This window comes from Giraffa tippelskirchi, chromosome 2 (genome assembly GCF_054371585.1).
Source record: "Giraffa tippelskirchi isolate mGirTip1 chromosome 2, T2T-mGirTip1v1.2.pri, whole genome shotgun sequence".
Taxonomy (NCBI): Eukaryota; Metazoa; Chordata; class Mammalia; order Artiodactyla; family Giraffidae; genus Giraffa; species Giraffa tippelskirchi.
The window spans coordinates 2,930,001-2,943,089 of NC_137276.1; the positions used below are offsets into that span (position 1 = coordinate 2,930,001).

Consider the following 13,089-nt stretch of genomic DNA (forward strand, 5'->3'; position numbering starts at 1 on the left):
CTCGATGTGGCTAATCGCTTCTAAAGAGAAACGCGAAAGCAACCGACGGTTAGATCGAAGCGTGCGTGCGCGTGGGCTGGCTGTTGAGGCCGCTGGAGACGGGCTGGGGCCAGGATGCTCAGGCAGGGCTTGGCGTGGCAAGGTCGTCTGAGCTGGCAAGAGGCGCTGGGGCTGGAGGAAGGTGTACGGTCGTTTCGTAGTGATTGATAGGCAACGGAGGCTTGCGGGGAACGCCCCCCCCCAGTGTCTCTCCCTGATAATAACGTTGTTTTTGGCCGGGGGGGGGGGTCCAACAGTCGGCTACAGTCGCAACACGAGCAGCGTGTCCCCGCGAGGATACGCGCCGAGCAGTACTCCCCAGCAGTCCAATTACAGCACAGTCAGCACTAGCATGAATGGATACGGAAGTGGCGCCATGGCCAATCTAGGGGTCCCGGGCTCGCCTGGATTTCTTAATGGCTCCTCCGCTAACTCTCCCTACGGCAGTAAGTGTCTGTTTTTGTCACACGTCATCACACAGATTCATTTGCGCTGCAGTCACGTGTGTGCGTTGCTTGGATGTTCTGTGGTGTGAGCTGCTGGATAAAAGGAAGGGTGGCTCTGGAGGCTGGGCATCCGCGTCACCGCCGGAAGCGGGCCGGAAGCGGGCCCTGCGCGGTCACACGGCGAAACCCAAACTGAATCGGCACCAAACCGGGGCTGCCCAATTGGAAACCAAAGTCCACGCAAGCGTTAGATGGTGCCTGTTGTCCCGAGAGTGGCCGAGCCAGAGACATCCCATGCTTGCTCTGTGGCCCGAGGCTCAGGCCAGGCCCGGGGCGCTCTGTCGCGGGGCCGCGTCGCGCGTCCTGACATATCTGCTTTGTTACAGTAGTGCCGTCCAGCCCCACCATGGCAGCCTCTTCGGTCACCCTCCCTTCAAACTGTAGCAGTACACACGGCATTTTCTCATTCTCACCTGCCAATGTCATCTCTGCAGTGAAACAAAAGAGCGCCTTCGCGCCCGTGGTCCGGCCCCAAGCCTCCCCTCCTCCTTCCTGCACCAGCGCCAACGGGAACGGACTGCAAGGTGAGGGCGCACGCCAGCCCGACGCTGCGGCCTGGGCGGCCCCCCGGGGCCCTGCGGGTCTCTCCCTGGGGGCGGGAGCTCCGGCCTGCCCCCTGGCCCGCCTGGGGCCCCTGGCAGGGCAGCCCTGGCCATTGCATGCTCTCCTTTGTCCTCACCAGGCAACACAGCCCCCCACCCACCACTGGGTGTACCTAGGAATGACCCCCGCTTGATCAGCCCCTGCAAGCAGAGGCTTCCTCTTGGTTGATAAAACCCATTTTCCCATCTTTCCGAGATGATTTCCGTGTCCTCGTGGTAAAAGCAGCCCATACCCGCAGGGAGTGGAGAACCACAGGGAAAGCAAACAGGCCGCGGTGGAGGCCACAGGGCCCACCTTCTGCCCTGCTGAGCCAGCAGCGAGGGCCGCCAGCCCCCTTGCCCGTGGGGCCGCGGGACAGCCTCAGGCCTGGGTGGCGGGCTGCGGTGCCGCCTGCAGCCCCCGCCTGACCTGGGCCTGCCCGCGTGGTCCCGAGCCCCAGCCTCGATTCTCAGCCCGGTCTAATGGACCGCGGGGCCCCCAAGGCCCGTGCTGTCCTTGGAGACCCGGGGCTGTGCCTGAGCCAGCGCTGGACAGGAGTTGGTCTCTGCAGGCGACTGCTCTCAAAGACTCCAGAGGGAGCAGAGCCCGCCCGAGGGCCGCTGGAGGCCCCGCCTGGCACGGCTGCCCGCAGACGAGGCCGGGGCCCTCTGGGCAGTGGCAGGCGGGGCCACGTGAGGGCCCCTGGGCCTCGCGAGCTTGCACGCGGCTCTTGGTGAGTGACCGAGGCCCACAGGCCCTGAGATTGGGAGGCCGCCATCTGGCCTCTTCAGACACCTCCTTTGGTGTATGCTCCTCCCGGTGAAAACCAAACCCAGTTACTCCTTTAAAAAAACACTGAACCCATTCAACCAGTATTTACTGAGCGCCTACTATGTGCCAGGCTCTCTGCTGGGTGCTGAGGACGCTACCGTGGAGAAGACAAACTGGCCCTTTTGTGAAGTCGGTGGCATATTTCACTTTGATGAACTAATGCTCAAAAAAGGAACTGGAAAGGTATCAGTGATTTGAAATAATTGTCTGCACCACACCTGTTAGTGTGAGAGGGTTGCCCAGCCCCAAAGGGCCGCCAACTGGCCTGTGAGCCGGCCGCGGTACCCAGAGCACAGGGGCGAAGGGGCAGGTGGCCGGGTGCGTGGCCCTGCCCGCCGTCCACGTGGTGCCAAGGCCCACTGAGCGGTGGCACCGCGTAAGCCGTGTGTACACACACGGGTCTTCCAAACCATAAAGTTGTAACGGTGAGTCGGAGATAAATTAATATTGTTGAAATTAATGAACTGAGAAATTGAAGCTCCCATCACTACATGAACCAAATGTATTAATATGTGATACATAAATTAATGAGAACAATCACTCTTGACAAAAATTAAACAACACTAAAGTAAAGAGGTTTTAAATTACCTTTGCACCAGGAGTTCACTGGGAAGCATCCTTGCACTTGGCATCTCAGCACAAGTTCTCTCTCTGTTCCAAGAAGAGAAAGGACATGCTCCCTACACGCGGAGCCTGACTTCTGTCTTGTCAGGGCCCTTGGCCCTGTGATTGCAAACCAGGTGGGCTGTGGTGGCTTTGATCTTGGCCAGCCCGCGACTCACCTTTACGATACGGAGCGGTCAGCAGCAGGTCCAGGGCAGGGGCTGAGAGCAGAGGGGAGCCTGAGGCGTGCCCAGTCCACGTAGGGAGTGAGAGCGGTGCCTGGGTGCCCCCCGGCCTGAGAGCCGGCCGCGGCTGGCGTCATAGGAGTGGCCAGGTTGGCACGCCTCTGTCGACAGAGGTGGCCTTGGGGGGCCCGGACCTCTGTCTGCTAGAAGCCAGCCACCGAGGTGTGTGGGCGGCGGCCCCTTCGCACGCAGAAGGCCGGAAGCCTTTCCCTTTGCCACGTGAGGTCTTTAAGGAGGAGCCTGGGGGGTCTGTCCCCACGTGCACCCCCCACCCCGTGAAGTAGGTGCCCTTAACCGAGCCCACGGCTGGTTAGTGGAGGGCCGTGCAAAGCCACTGTCGCGGTGACCGAAGCCCAGGGAGGCCCCCGCGCCCGGCGAGGGTGCCCCTGACCTGCCGCCTCTCTCTTGCAGCTATGTCTGGGCTGGTAGTCCCGCCCATGTGAGGGGCGCTGTTACCTGCCGCCAAGCAGCGTCCAAGGACGGACTTCAGGGGACACGTCAGGACACACGAGGCGCCGACGGGGCGGCGTGTTCGGTGTGCCGGCAGCGGCCGAAACGCTACGAGAGACTTTGTTTAAAGATTTTATTTAAACTGTTAAGAATCAACATGCAAACAACCTACTCCTTCATGGACAATTCCATTTTATTGACTGAACTTTTCTCATATTTTCACATTTCTCAGTCCTGGAGAATAAGGAAAACAAAGCGACGCCTATTTTGTATAAAGTTTCTGACTCCGTCTTGGCTATGTCTAGTACTTGCTCTGTGTTGGGAGAAACTTTGTGAATGCACCATTTTGATGATCATAAAAACACTGACGAAAAACGCCTCCAGACATTTTTCTGTACTCATACTTAGATTCACAATGGTTGTGTATCTCTATAATGTGAAATATTTTTTTGTGGTGACAAAAGGGGGCCAAGGAGGTCTGAGCCATCAAACTGGAAGAAAGGAAGACTATATGGTTAGGAGAACTGGGGTGGCGGGGCGGGGGGCGGGAGGGTTTATCATTGCTTAACTTCATCTTAATGAAATGAAACTTTGTAACTTATTGTAGTTAGAAATTGTAACTTTGATATTGAATTCTCTTGCCTTCAACAAGCACACTGACAGAGAAAAGGAAAATGCTACTGTCTGTCGGTTACATATCCCCACTGCTAGAGCTTCCTGTTGAGCAAGTATGACCCGACATTTTTTCTCCTTTCGCTAGCACTGTATACTATTGCATTCCTAGGCTACTGTGAGGTCCACGTCTCTTGTACCAGAAGTTGTCCTTTTGACTTCTAGATCCTCTTCCCTGATGTGTTTTGTATGTGGTTATAAAATTGTAGACTTTTGTGATTTTGCCAAAGTTGTAGCTAAATATTTATACACTTGTCTTGAATTTTTTTCAGATCCACTTAAATATTTAGAGGAAAAAAAAAACAACAAGTTTTATTCCTTATGCGTCTTATAAGGAATGAAATGGTCTCCATTCAACACTTACTTTTCCATGAACACTTGCTGTTGCTAAGGGACTTTATTTTGTAACATATCAATTATAAATATTGTATTTATCTTGGAGATTTTGTACATTGCTTTTCCTGCCGTTTTTGGTTCCGTTTCCTTGTCTGTGTTGGTTTTCGATCATGGCCTGGTGTGTGATGCTGGAAGAGCATTCAGCCAAGAACTGTTTGTCTGATCCGTTCTGTTCAGTGAGCCCAGCGTCCTTACATTTCATTTGTACTTCCAGAATTTGCTATTGTTTAGACTTTCTGTCCTTTTTTTTAATTTTGAGGAAAAGTCAAATTCATTGTTTATTTTTATATTATTTTTAAGTTATCTGAACAAATACTTTTGAAGAAAAAAAAAAAGTTCGTTGTATAGTCAAAACAAAAACGGTGCCACCCGGCTGTGACAAGTCCTAGTAGATTCCGTGCATGTGGAACGGCCACGAAGAGGCGACAGCGTTTGGGGCTGTGTCCTTCTTTTATTATTATTTTTTTGTAGAATGTAAAAAGTCATTTTAGCTGCCACCCATGACTTTGCCACATAGCTGAACCGTGTTTACTGGAAAAATTCAGAGGCCTAAAGTTTAAAATAAAATTTACTTCTGATGTTTTAATTAAAATGTTTGCCACATTAACTTCTCCGATGCCTTAAAAGTGGACTTCTTTAAAGAACCTTTGTGCTATCTTATCACAGGCTTACACCACGATTGTTAATCGATATTTCATTTGGAGATTTACGGTGACACACTCACAAGCACACACAAGCACAAGCCCCAAGGGCCCGTGTCACCGCCCTCTGCATCTGGGTCTGCTGTGTCCTGCGTCCTCCTGAGCCCAGCCCAGACTCAGAGGTCCCCGGGGACCTGCAGCCACCCCTTGTCCGGAACTCCCTTTTAACAGGCCCTTTCCTGTGGTCAGACCCCAACGGCACTGTCTGTGCTTTCTGAACTGCAGTGACCTCCTTCCGACACTGTACCTGTTGGTGCCAAACCCACGGTGAGACCAGGAGGGTCGTCTTTTCCCTTTGCGGACACAGCACAGCCAACACTTTGCAGCAGAAATCAAATCTAAAACAATAAGGAGGGACTTCTTAAAATCCTCTTGAGAAAGACCAAAACAAAACAATGCCAGACTTAAAAGTGTTCATTCGAGGGACTAAATGGAAGAATCGGAACATCCCTGAGGCCAGCGGTCACACTCTGGCCCTGTGACTGGCCTGAGGAGTCACTTTGGAACTCACTTGCCTCCCTTTTATTTTGTATACGTAAGGGTTTGACCTAAAAACAAGCTCATGTGTACACATTAGGGACATTTGTGAGTCTGCTCACCCCGCACTTGGTTTGGGTCTTAGAGTACCTAGTCGCCCTCACGGCGTCATTGTCTCAAAACTGAGCGCTCCACTAAATGGCAGATTTTACTGTTGAAGACCCTACAATAAGATTGTTTTATCTGTACATTTTTTTCAGATATTTAACTGTATAAAAATGTTCATTTTACACAATATTTAATTAAAGTATTTCTTGTCTGTGAATTTCACTTTGGGTAACTTGATCTGTTTTGATTGTTGGAACGGCTAGCTCGACATGTAGCACTGACATTGGGTTGGGGGATCGTCTGCATACGCTGGATTCCAGAGCTCTCTTGGCCAAGATAAGAGCAGTTCGTACAGGAGCCTTCTCCAAGGCTATCTGCCCGCAGACGCTCATCTGAGCTGCACGGAGAGGTTCCTACAGGGGCGCAGACGGCGCTGGTCCTGGGGCCGGCTGTCTGCATGCCGCGTGCCCCGGGAACATCTGAGCGTGACTGGGTGGGACCCAGGGCCACGGTGGCTCAGAGACGGCCTCGAGGCTCGCGGCAGCTCACTCACCCCTGCCCCCGCCCCAAGCCCTCCGGCCTCAGCTCCTGCTCCTGAACTGGAGGCCTGGCCACTTGGGACGGAAGCCCCTGTCCCTGTCGTCAGGCCAGGACAAGGTTCAGCCTGAGGCACTGCGGGTGGACGCCAGGGCACCCTGAGCCCTGACCGAGGGGCCCGGCATCAAGGCCAGGTCCAGACCAAGGTGTGCAGACCCTGTGCACCGCCCCGCCGCCGGGCCGCACGCAGGGGCAACCAAGGGCACGGGCAGTGATGGGACGAGCGTCAGCGCCGGGGTCTGATTGCTGCAGCCATTTGGCTCCTGTGCCTCTTTGGTGCCCCGGCTCCATCTCATTCTGCATTTTTCATTTTCTCCTCAATGAAAGGCTGGCTTTGCATGTTTTGGCTTGCAGCTCTCCAACACATACACGCAAGTGTGATCCAAATTAGTACTCACAAATGTCATCTTAATTACTTGTTCTGCTGAGCAAAACAGGGAACAATTATTCAAAACATAAAGAAACTTGTGAATACCTTTTTTTTTTTTCTGTCAATGACAATCAGGTTCCTTTGACTGCGTTCTTGTTTCAGCCTTAAAGAGACAGCAAAGAAAGAGGCTCGTGGGGCACAGGCTGTGGCCGGCCCCTCCGCCGCGTGCCGGGCACGACATCCCCCCCCCGGCTCTGAGCTGGTGCCAGGGATGCCGGCTCAGGGGTGGGCTAGGGGCTGCCTCCTGGAGCTGCCTGCCGGGGTCCGGCGACCTGGGGGAGGGAAATTACTTCATGTTTGTGTTCTGAATCCGAATTGAGAGCTGCACTCTCCAAATGTGTGCCAATTATCGTCAGGCCGCCTTCCAGGGTCTTCCAAGCTTTTAAAGATTATTCAAAGCACTTGAAATGGGCTTCAATCTAATGCCTCATTTCATTGCATTAAACAGCCTAGTTAATAAAGAATCGATATATTCAAAGGGCAAGGTTATCTTTTGTCTATAAGGGGTGGTGTCATTCTGAACCTTTTATAGTTCAGATGCTGAAAAAGACCTCATGAAATCCATACTCATCAAGCGGGTCAACAGGAGCGATAAAGAGGCCCTGAAAGGAAGGAACGCCGCCCTCCTCTAAAACAACTCGGGCCTTATCTCCCCGCTCGGCACCCGAGCAGTCCTCAGAAAATGTCAATTTCTCATCAAGACAAGAGGCTTCGATGATCACTTTTTCCAGAGAATACACACAATTAAGAGGATGCTGGGGGGGTGGCCGCAGTGGCGGTCTGTGGCTCCTCCTGTCCCCACGAGCCGCGCGCTCCCTCCCGGCAGATAATAAGAGCTGTTGATAACTCGAGTGTCAATACGCCCAAGAGCGGGTTTTGAATGTGAGTCCTTGTGCTCCGGGCCCGCCCGGCCGATCCTAGGCCCTGATAACCACACAGCTGCCAACGGACACCGGCGGGGGTGGGGGGGCCACCAGGCCTGGCCCTCACAATTAATGCGATGAGCAAATCACACAAAGGGCTGGCCGCTTTAGGCGCGCTGAGACAATCCCCGCTTTACCCTTCAAGGGTTCCTTTTATGTTGGAATAAGGTTGCTTTTAATGAAATTTAAACTCATCAGAGGAAATCAAAAACCTCCAATCAGATTACAAATTGATTTTTTGGTCATTTGTCATTCCCAGTGCAGGGCCATGGGTTTCACAGGGAGTGGCTGCTCATGCGGGGCTGGGGAGCAGCAGGCACACGGGGTCGGCCCCGGGCCTGAGGACAAGCATTAGTGGCTCCTGACCCGGGAGGACTAGAGCACAGTCTGCCCACCGCCCGGGGTTTGGCCAGGGTGGACCCCCGACAGCGGCAGGTACCCGTCTGCTCAGTGGAGGCTCAACCCAGGGACGCCCGTGGTGCTGGGCGGAAGCCACAGTGGTTTCCAGGCTCATTCTGAACCTTCCGTGGTTCTGGTGCCAAGAAAGACCGAACGGATCCTATATGTATGGTGCTCACGCAGTTGTGATCCACTGACGGCCCCGACAGGCCCGTGTTCTCCTGGGGCTGCAGGGATTGCGGGCCCATCCCCGACCGGCCCTGTGTCTGCTCTGGGCCACCCCGTGAGGAGCCCCACGGAGCCTGCAGGCCCTGCATCCAAGAGCTTAGCTTACACTGGAGGGTGTAGAGGAAGCACGCCAGTCTCGCCTGGCCATCCAGTCTGGCCCAGACCGCTCACTCCCGGAAAAAGCCTGCCTGGGGGGCCGGGGGGCCAGGGGAGTCACCCAGGGAGCTGTCCACAGCTGCTGCCGCAGCCTCCCAGGGGCGCTCCTGTTGTGCCGGAAGGACTCTGGGTTTTTTGAGGGGGAGGCAAGGGCGCCCTTCCCTCCCTCCCCACCGCTGGCATCATGGGCACCTGGCCGAGGCTGCAGGGGCCCCCTGGGCATCGGGGACTTCGTGTGGGCCCCGGAAGGATGGGGCCGGGTAGGCACTACTCCAGGAGGGACCCGAACATCATTTTTGAGTCAAGTTCCTCAGAAAGCACCTCTTCTAACCTCAGGTGAGCGCTGTGCCTCACCCACCTGTGCACCCGAGGGTCGAGGGACATGTGGCACTGGTCCCACTGGTGACCCGGGGCTCTTCACTGGATCGCGTTCCGCTCTCTCGGTGACAACGTTGCAGTCCAGAGAGGGCAGGTGACCGGCCCAGGGCCTGGTGTTGGACAAAGTCTCCGGATTCCAAGCCCCCCCCCACCCCAACACACACACTGATTCAGGCTTTAGAGACCTTCAGGGTTAACAAGAGTGTGTGGTCCTCCGGATGGAGTGAGAACCGCCACATTTCCCTTCCAGCTGCACCAGGAGGACGCGCGCCCCGGGGTGATGGGGGCCTGGCTCAGCCCATCACCCGGACAGGCTGTCACACGGAAACCGGCCCGTTCAGCCAGTGTCAGCCGGGGCTCAGGCCCTGGGGCCTTCAACACCCAGGAGGCGGCAAAGTGGGGCTCCCGAGCGCGTCATCCCCGCTGTTCTCGGGTCCACGTGTGGACCCACACAGTTGGAGACACAGGACGCCTGGGTACCCCAGGGCCCCTCACCCCCACCCACTGCTGTGCTCACAGCGGCTGTGGACCACCGCCCACTCACTCACCTGAGGGTAGGGGGTCACTCACGCTCTTGCCTCCAAGGACCGAGCTCATCACTGCCTCACTGCCTCCTTCCACGACCAGCAGGCTGACATGCGGCTGCAGCTACCAGGGGAAAGAGAAAGGGTCCTGCAACAAAGGGTTTATATTCTCGATATACAATGCACTTTTTTAAATCAATAAGGCTAGATGGACATTCTGGAGAAAAATGGGCAAATTCACAGTCAACTCACAAGGGAACAAGTGATTAGTAAGTTTGGAAAATATATTCAACCTCACTTAAAAATGCATAGCACATCAAAATAGTGAGATCAATTTTTTTCACCTATTAAATTAGAAAAGATTTCTTTTAAAAGCTAATACTCAATCCCGTTGATGGAGAAATGGATATTCTTAGAGTTGTGGAAAGAAGAGTAAACAAGTACAACCCTTCTAGAAATAAACTTGACGTTGTATCAAGAGATTTAACAATGTTCATATCTTGTGACCCACTAATTCCATGTGTAGGAATCAATCCTAAGGAAATTACCAGAGATAAGGCAAGATTTTAAGTGCAAGACTGCTCACTGCTGTACTATTTATCTAAAAAAAAAACTGGGAAGAACCCAAAAATCTAAAAATAGGAATTCTTAGTTGAATTCTGGTATGGCCATATAATGTAACACTGTATATTCTATTAAGCTATTAAGATCATGTTTTTTAAGTATATTTAATGAAAGAATAAATACTAAAACATAAAATTAAGTTGAGCAAGCATATAACACAGTGTACCTAACAATTTAAGTTTGTAAATTTCTATGTAGCGAGAAGGCAAGAAGGAAAAACAGATACGTGGAAAAAATATTAGAATTATAGCGATAGCAGGCATATTTGGGAGGTGAAAGTGTACACGTGACATGCATGTTTTCCAAGTTTTCTGCCAGACCTGGAGGGTCCTATAGGAAATGTGTGCTGCCCAGGGTCCCGGGGAGGCAGGGGCCCCTATCTGGAGCCCAGCCAGTCATCCTGGACATTGAGGCCAGAGGAGTGGGGGTGCTGGAGCTGCAAGGCCACGTGGATGCACAGCGAGGCTGACATGCGGGCAGGGACCAGAGACCCAGAAGCAGGCCCCCCCGTCGGGAGTGCAGGGTCGGGGAGGGGGACGGGGCGGAGCCTGTGGCCGCAGGTTCAGGGGCCCTGGGGCTGACGGAGGCCCCACGAAGCCCAGCTGGACACCTTCCCTGGCTTTCCCGCATCCTGCGGGGCCCGATACCAACTTCCCTTTGACTTGAACATCCTCTGAGGAACTTCTGTTGTTTGCAACCAAAGAATTACTGACCAAATTAGGGACAAACATTATCATCAAATTAGTATTATAATAAATCCAAAAGAACTTTCAAAGTATTTACTTTGATAAATGAAATTTAGTAAGACTGATGAACACAAGGTCAGCTCACAATCATGTTTCTATAAGAATGATAAGTAGCTAATGGAATTTAAAAAATTAAACAGTTTACAATATTGTAAAGATATCAAAAGCCATAAAGAAAGTCAAAGTTATGAATATGTCTTCACAGGAAACCGTAAGATCATTGAGAGAAATTTTTGAAAAATCTTAATAAATGGATGCATAAACCATATTCATGGATTGGAAAACTCCATACTGAAAAGATGCCAATTCTCCCTAAAATTATCTAGAAAGAAAGAAAGTGGAGTCGCTCAGTCATGTCCGACTCTTTGTGACCCCATGGACTGTAGCCCACCAGGCTCCTCTGTCCATGAAATTTTCCAGGCAGGAGTACTGGAGTGGGTTGCCATTTCCTTCTTCAGGGAGAAGGAAAATTATCTAGAGATTCAGTGTAACCTCAGTCCCTACTCCAAATACCATCACATTGGGGGACTGAATGAATTCTGGGGAACAAACATTTAGTCCGTAACACTATGCAAATAATCTCTTATGAGGTCACAGTAATTAAGGTGTTAGAACAAGACTAGACAAATAATCTAATGGAATATAAAGTCAGAAGCCGACCCCACATACGTGGTTATCTGACTTGTAACAAAAGTGACTCTGCAATGCACTGGGGGAGGCCGGGCTTTTCAAAGAGCTGTGCTGAGTGTGCGGATGTGTGCGGATGTGTGCCCGGTAAATGAAGTGACTTGCACCTCACATGTGTCAAAGTGCAAACCAGGACGGTTGGGGACCCTAAAAAATGATGAATCCCTAGCAGCGAGAGAGAGAGGAAGAGTTTCAGGGATGAAGGGAAGAGGCAGTGTGAAAATCAAAGTCAAGAGAACACCCTGGACCTTTGCGTGGAAGCGGCAATAAGAGGGAGTGATGAGAGCCATGTGTCCAGTGGTGAGATGAGTGGTAAGAGCGGGACTTGCAGGAGGGCATTTAGAGGCTAAAACAAGCTCACTCCCACCCCCTCCCCTCTGGCTCCTTGGGTTCCTTCTCCTCCGCTGCGTCAGTTCCACAGAAGGGCAGAGACCTTGTACTCTACAGGGAGTTGGGAGAGCCAGCACTCTGGAAAGCTCAGCTGTCCAGGAGCACTCCAGATGCCTTCAAAAAGACTTATGAAATGTCTTTATCATTGAAAGAAATTAAAAAAAAAATCTAACCAAATGGAAAGCATCCCATGTCCATGGATTGGGAGACAATATTGTTAGGATGACAATCCCCCTGATTGACCTACAGATTCAATGCAGTCCCCATCAGAATACAGCTGGCTTCTTTGTAGAAATTGACAGTGGATCCTAAAATTCATATGGTACTGATTACACGGGACTGAAAACAGCCAACCATCTTGCCAAAGGACAAAGTTGGAGGATTCCCACTTTCCTATTTCAAAACTTACTACAAAGAAACCGAAATCAAGACAGTATGATGAGGGGGCTTCTCTAGGGGAGCTCAGTGATAAAGAATTCGCCTGCCAGTGCAGGAGACATGGTTTGGTTCCTGGTCCGGGAAGATCCCACATCCCTCGAGCAACTAAGCCCCTGTGCCACAACTACTGAGCCTGTGCCTCAGAGCCCAGGAGCTGCAACCACTGAGCCCACACACCCTAGAGCCTGTGCTCCACCACGAGAGAAGCCACTACAATGAGAAGCCTGCACACCGCAAACAGAGTAGCCCCTATTCATCGCAAACAGAGGAAAGTCTGTGCAGCCACGAAGACCCAGCACAGCCAAAAACAAACAAAGAAAAAGGCAGCATGGTGCTGGCACGGGATAGACGTGCAGAGCAATGGAGCAGAGTGAAAAGTAACCCTACGTGTCTATGGCCAACTGATTTTCAACAAGGGTGCCAAGACCACTCAATGCAAAAAGAATAGTCCCTTCAACAAATGGCCACAAAGTGCAGGAATGAAATTGGACTCTGACCTCACACCCTAGACAAAAATTAAGCCAAAATGGATCAAAGACCCAAATGTAAGAGCTAAAACTATAAAACTCTTAGAAGAAAACATATTTGGCACTGGATCTGACACTTTGGCAATTGTACAAGACACAATAGACATGACACATCTTAGATGCAAGACCAAAAGCATGAGTCTCCACAGAAACAAACAGATACACTGGACTTCATCAAAACTAAAAACGCCTACATTTCAAAAGACAATATCAAGAAAGCAAAAAGACAACCAATGGGAGAAACTACTTGAAAATCATATATCTGATCAGGGACTTGTATTCAGACTAGTATATAAAGAACATTTCAGTTCAGTCAGTTCAGTTTCTCAGTCATGTCCGAGTCTTTGTGACCCCATAGACTGCAGTTCACCAGGCCTCCCTGTCCATCACCAACTCCTGGAGCTTGCTCAAACTCATGTCCCATCGAGTCGG

At 51.7% G+C, this 13,089-nt stretch overlaps 1 protein-coding gene and 1 long non-coding RNA gene across 22 annotated transcripts in view; one reads left to right on the forward strand and one right to left on the reverse strand.

Moving 5' to 3' along the window:
• The window catches only part of EBF3 (EBF transcription factor 3), a 129,140-nt gene extending 123,308 nt beyond the window's left edge, over positions 1–5,832 (forward strand). For 5 of the 21 annotated variants that reach the window (XM_081572993.1, XM_081572994.1, XM_081572996.1 and 2 more), the window contains 3 exons: positions 297–485; positions 872–1,069; positions 3,218–5,832. In XM_081572993.1, coding sequence (XP_081429119.1) covers positions 297–485; positions 872–1,069; positions 3,218–3,249 — 419 coding nt within the window. In that variant the 3' untranslated portion in view covers positions 3,250–5,832. Of the gene's footprint in view, positions 1–296; positions 486–871; positions 1,070–2,028; positions 2,142–3,217 lie in introns of all 21 variants that reach the window. The other 16 variants (XM_081573009.1, XM_081573006.1, XM_081573007.1 and 13 more) reach the window with 6 other exon arrangements.
• Positions 4,889–13,089, reverse strand: part of LOC145539273 (uncharacterized) — a 44,098-nt gene continuing 35,897 nt past the window's right edge. The window contains exons 6-8 of the long non-coding RNA XR_014077682.1: positions 9,270–9,393; positions 6,683–6,740; positions 4,889–5,363 (exon numbers count right to left, since the gene is read on the reverse strand). This is a non-coding gene — a long non-coding RNA (uncharacterized LOC145539273). The remainder of the gene's footprint in view (positions 5,364–6,682; positions 6,741–9,269; positions 9,394–13,089) is intronic.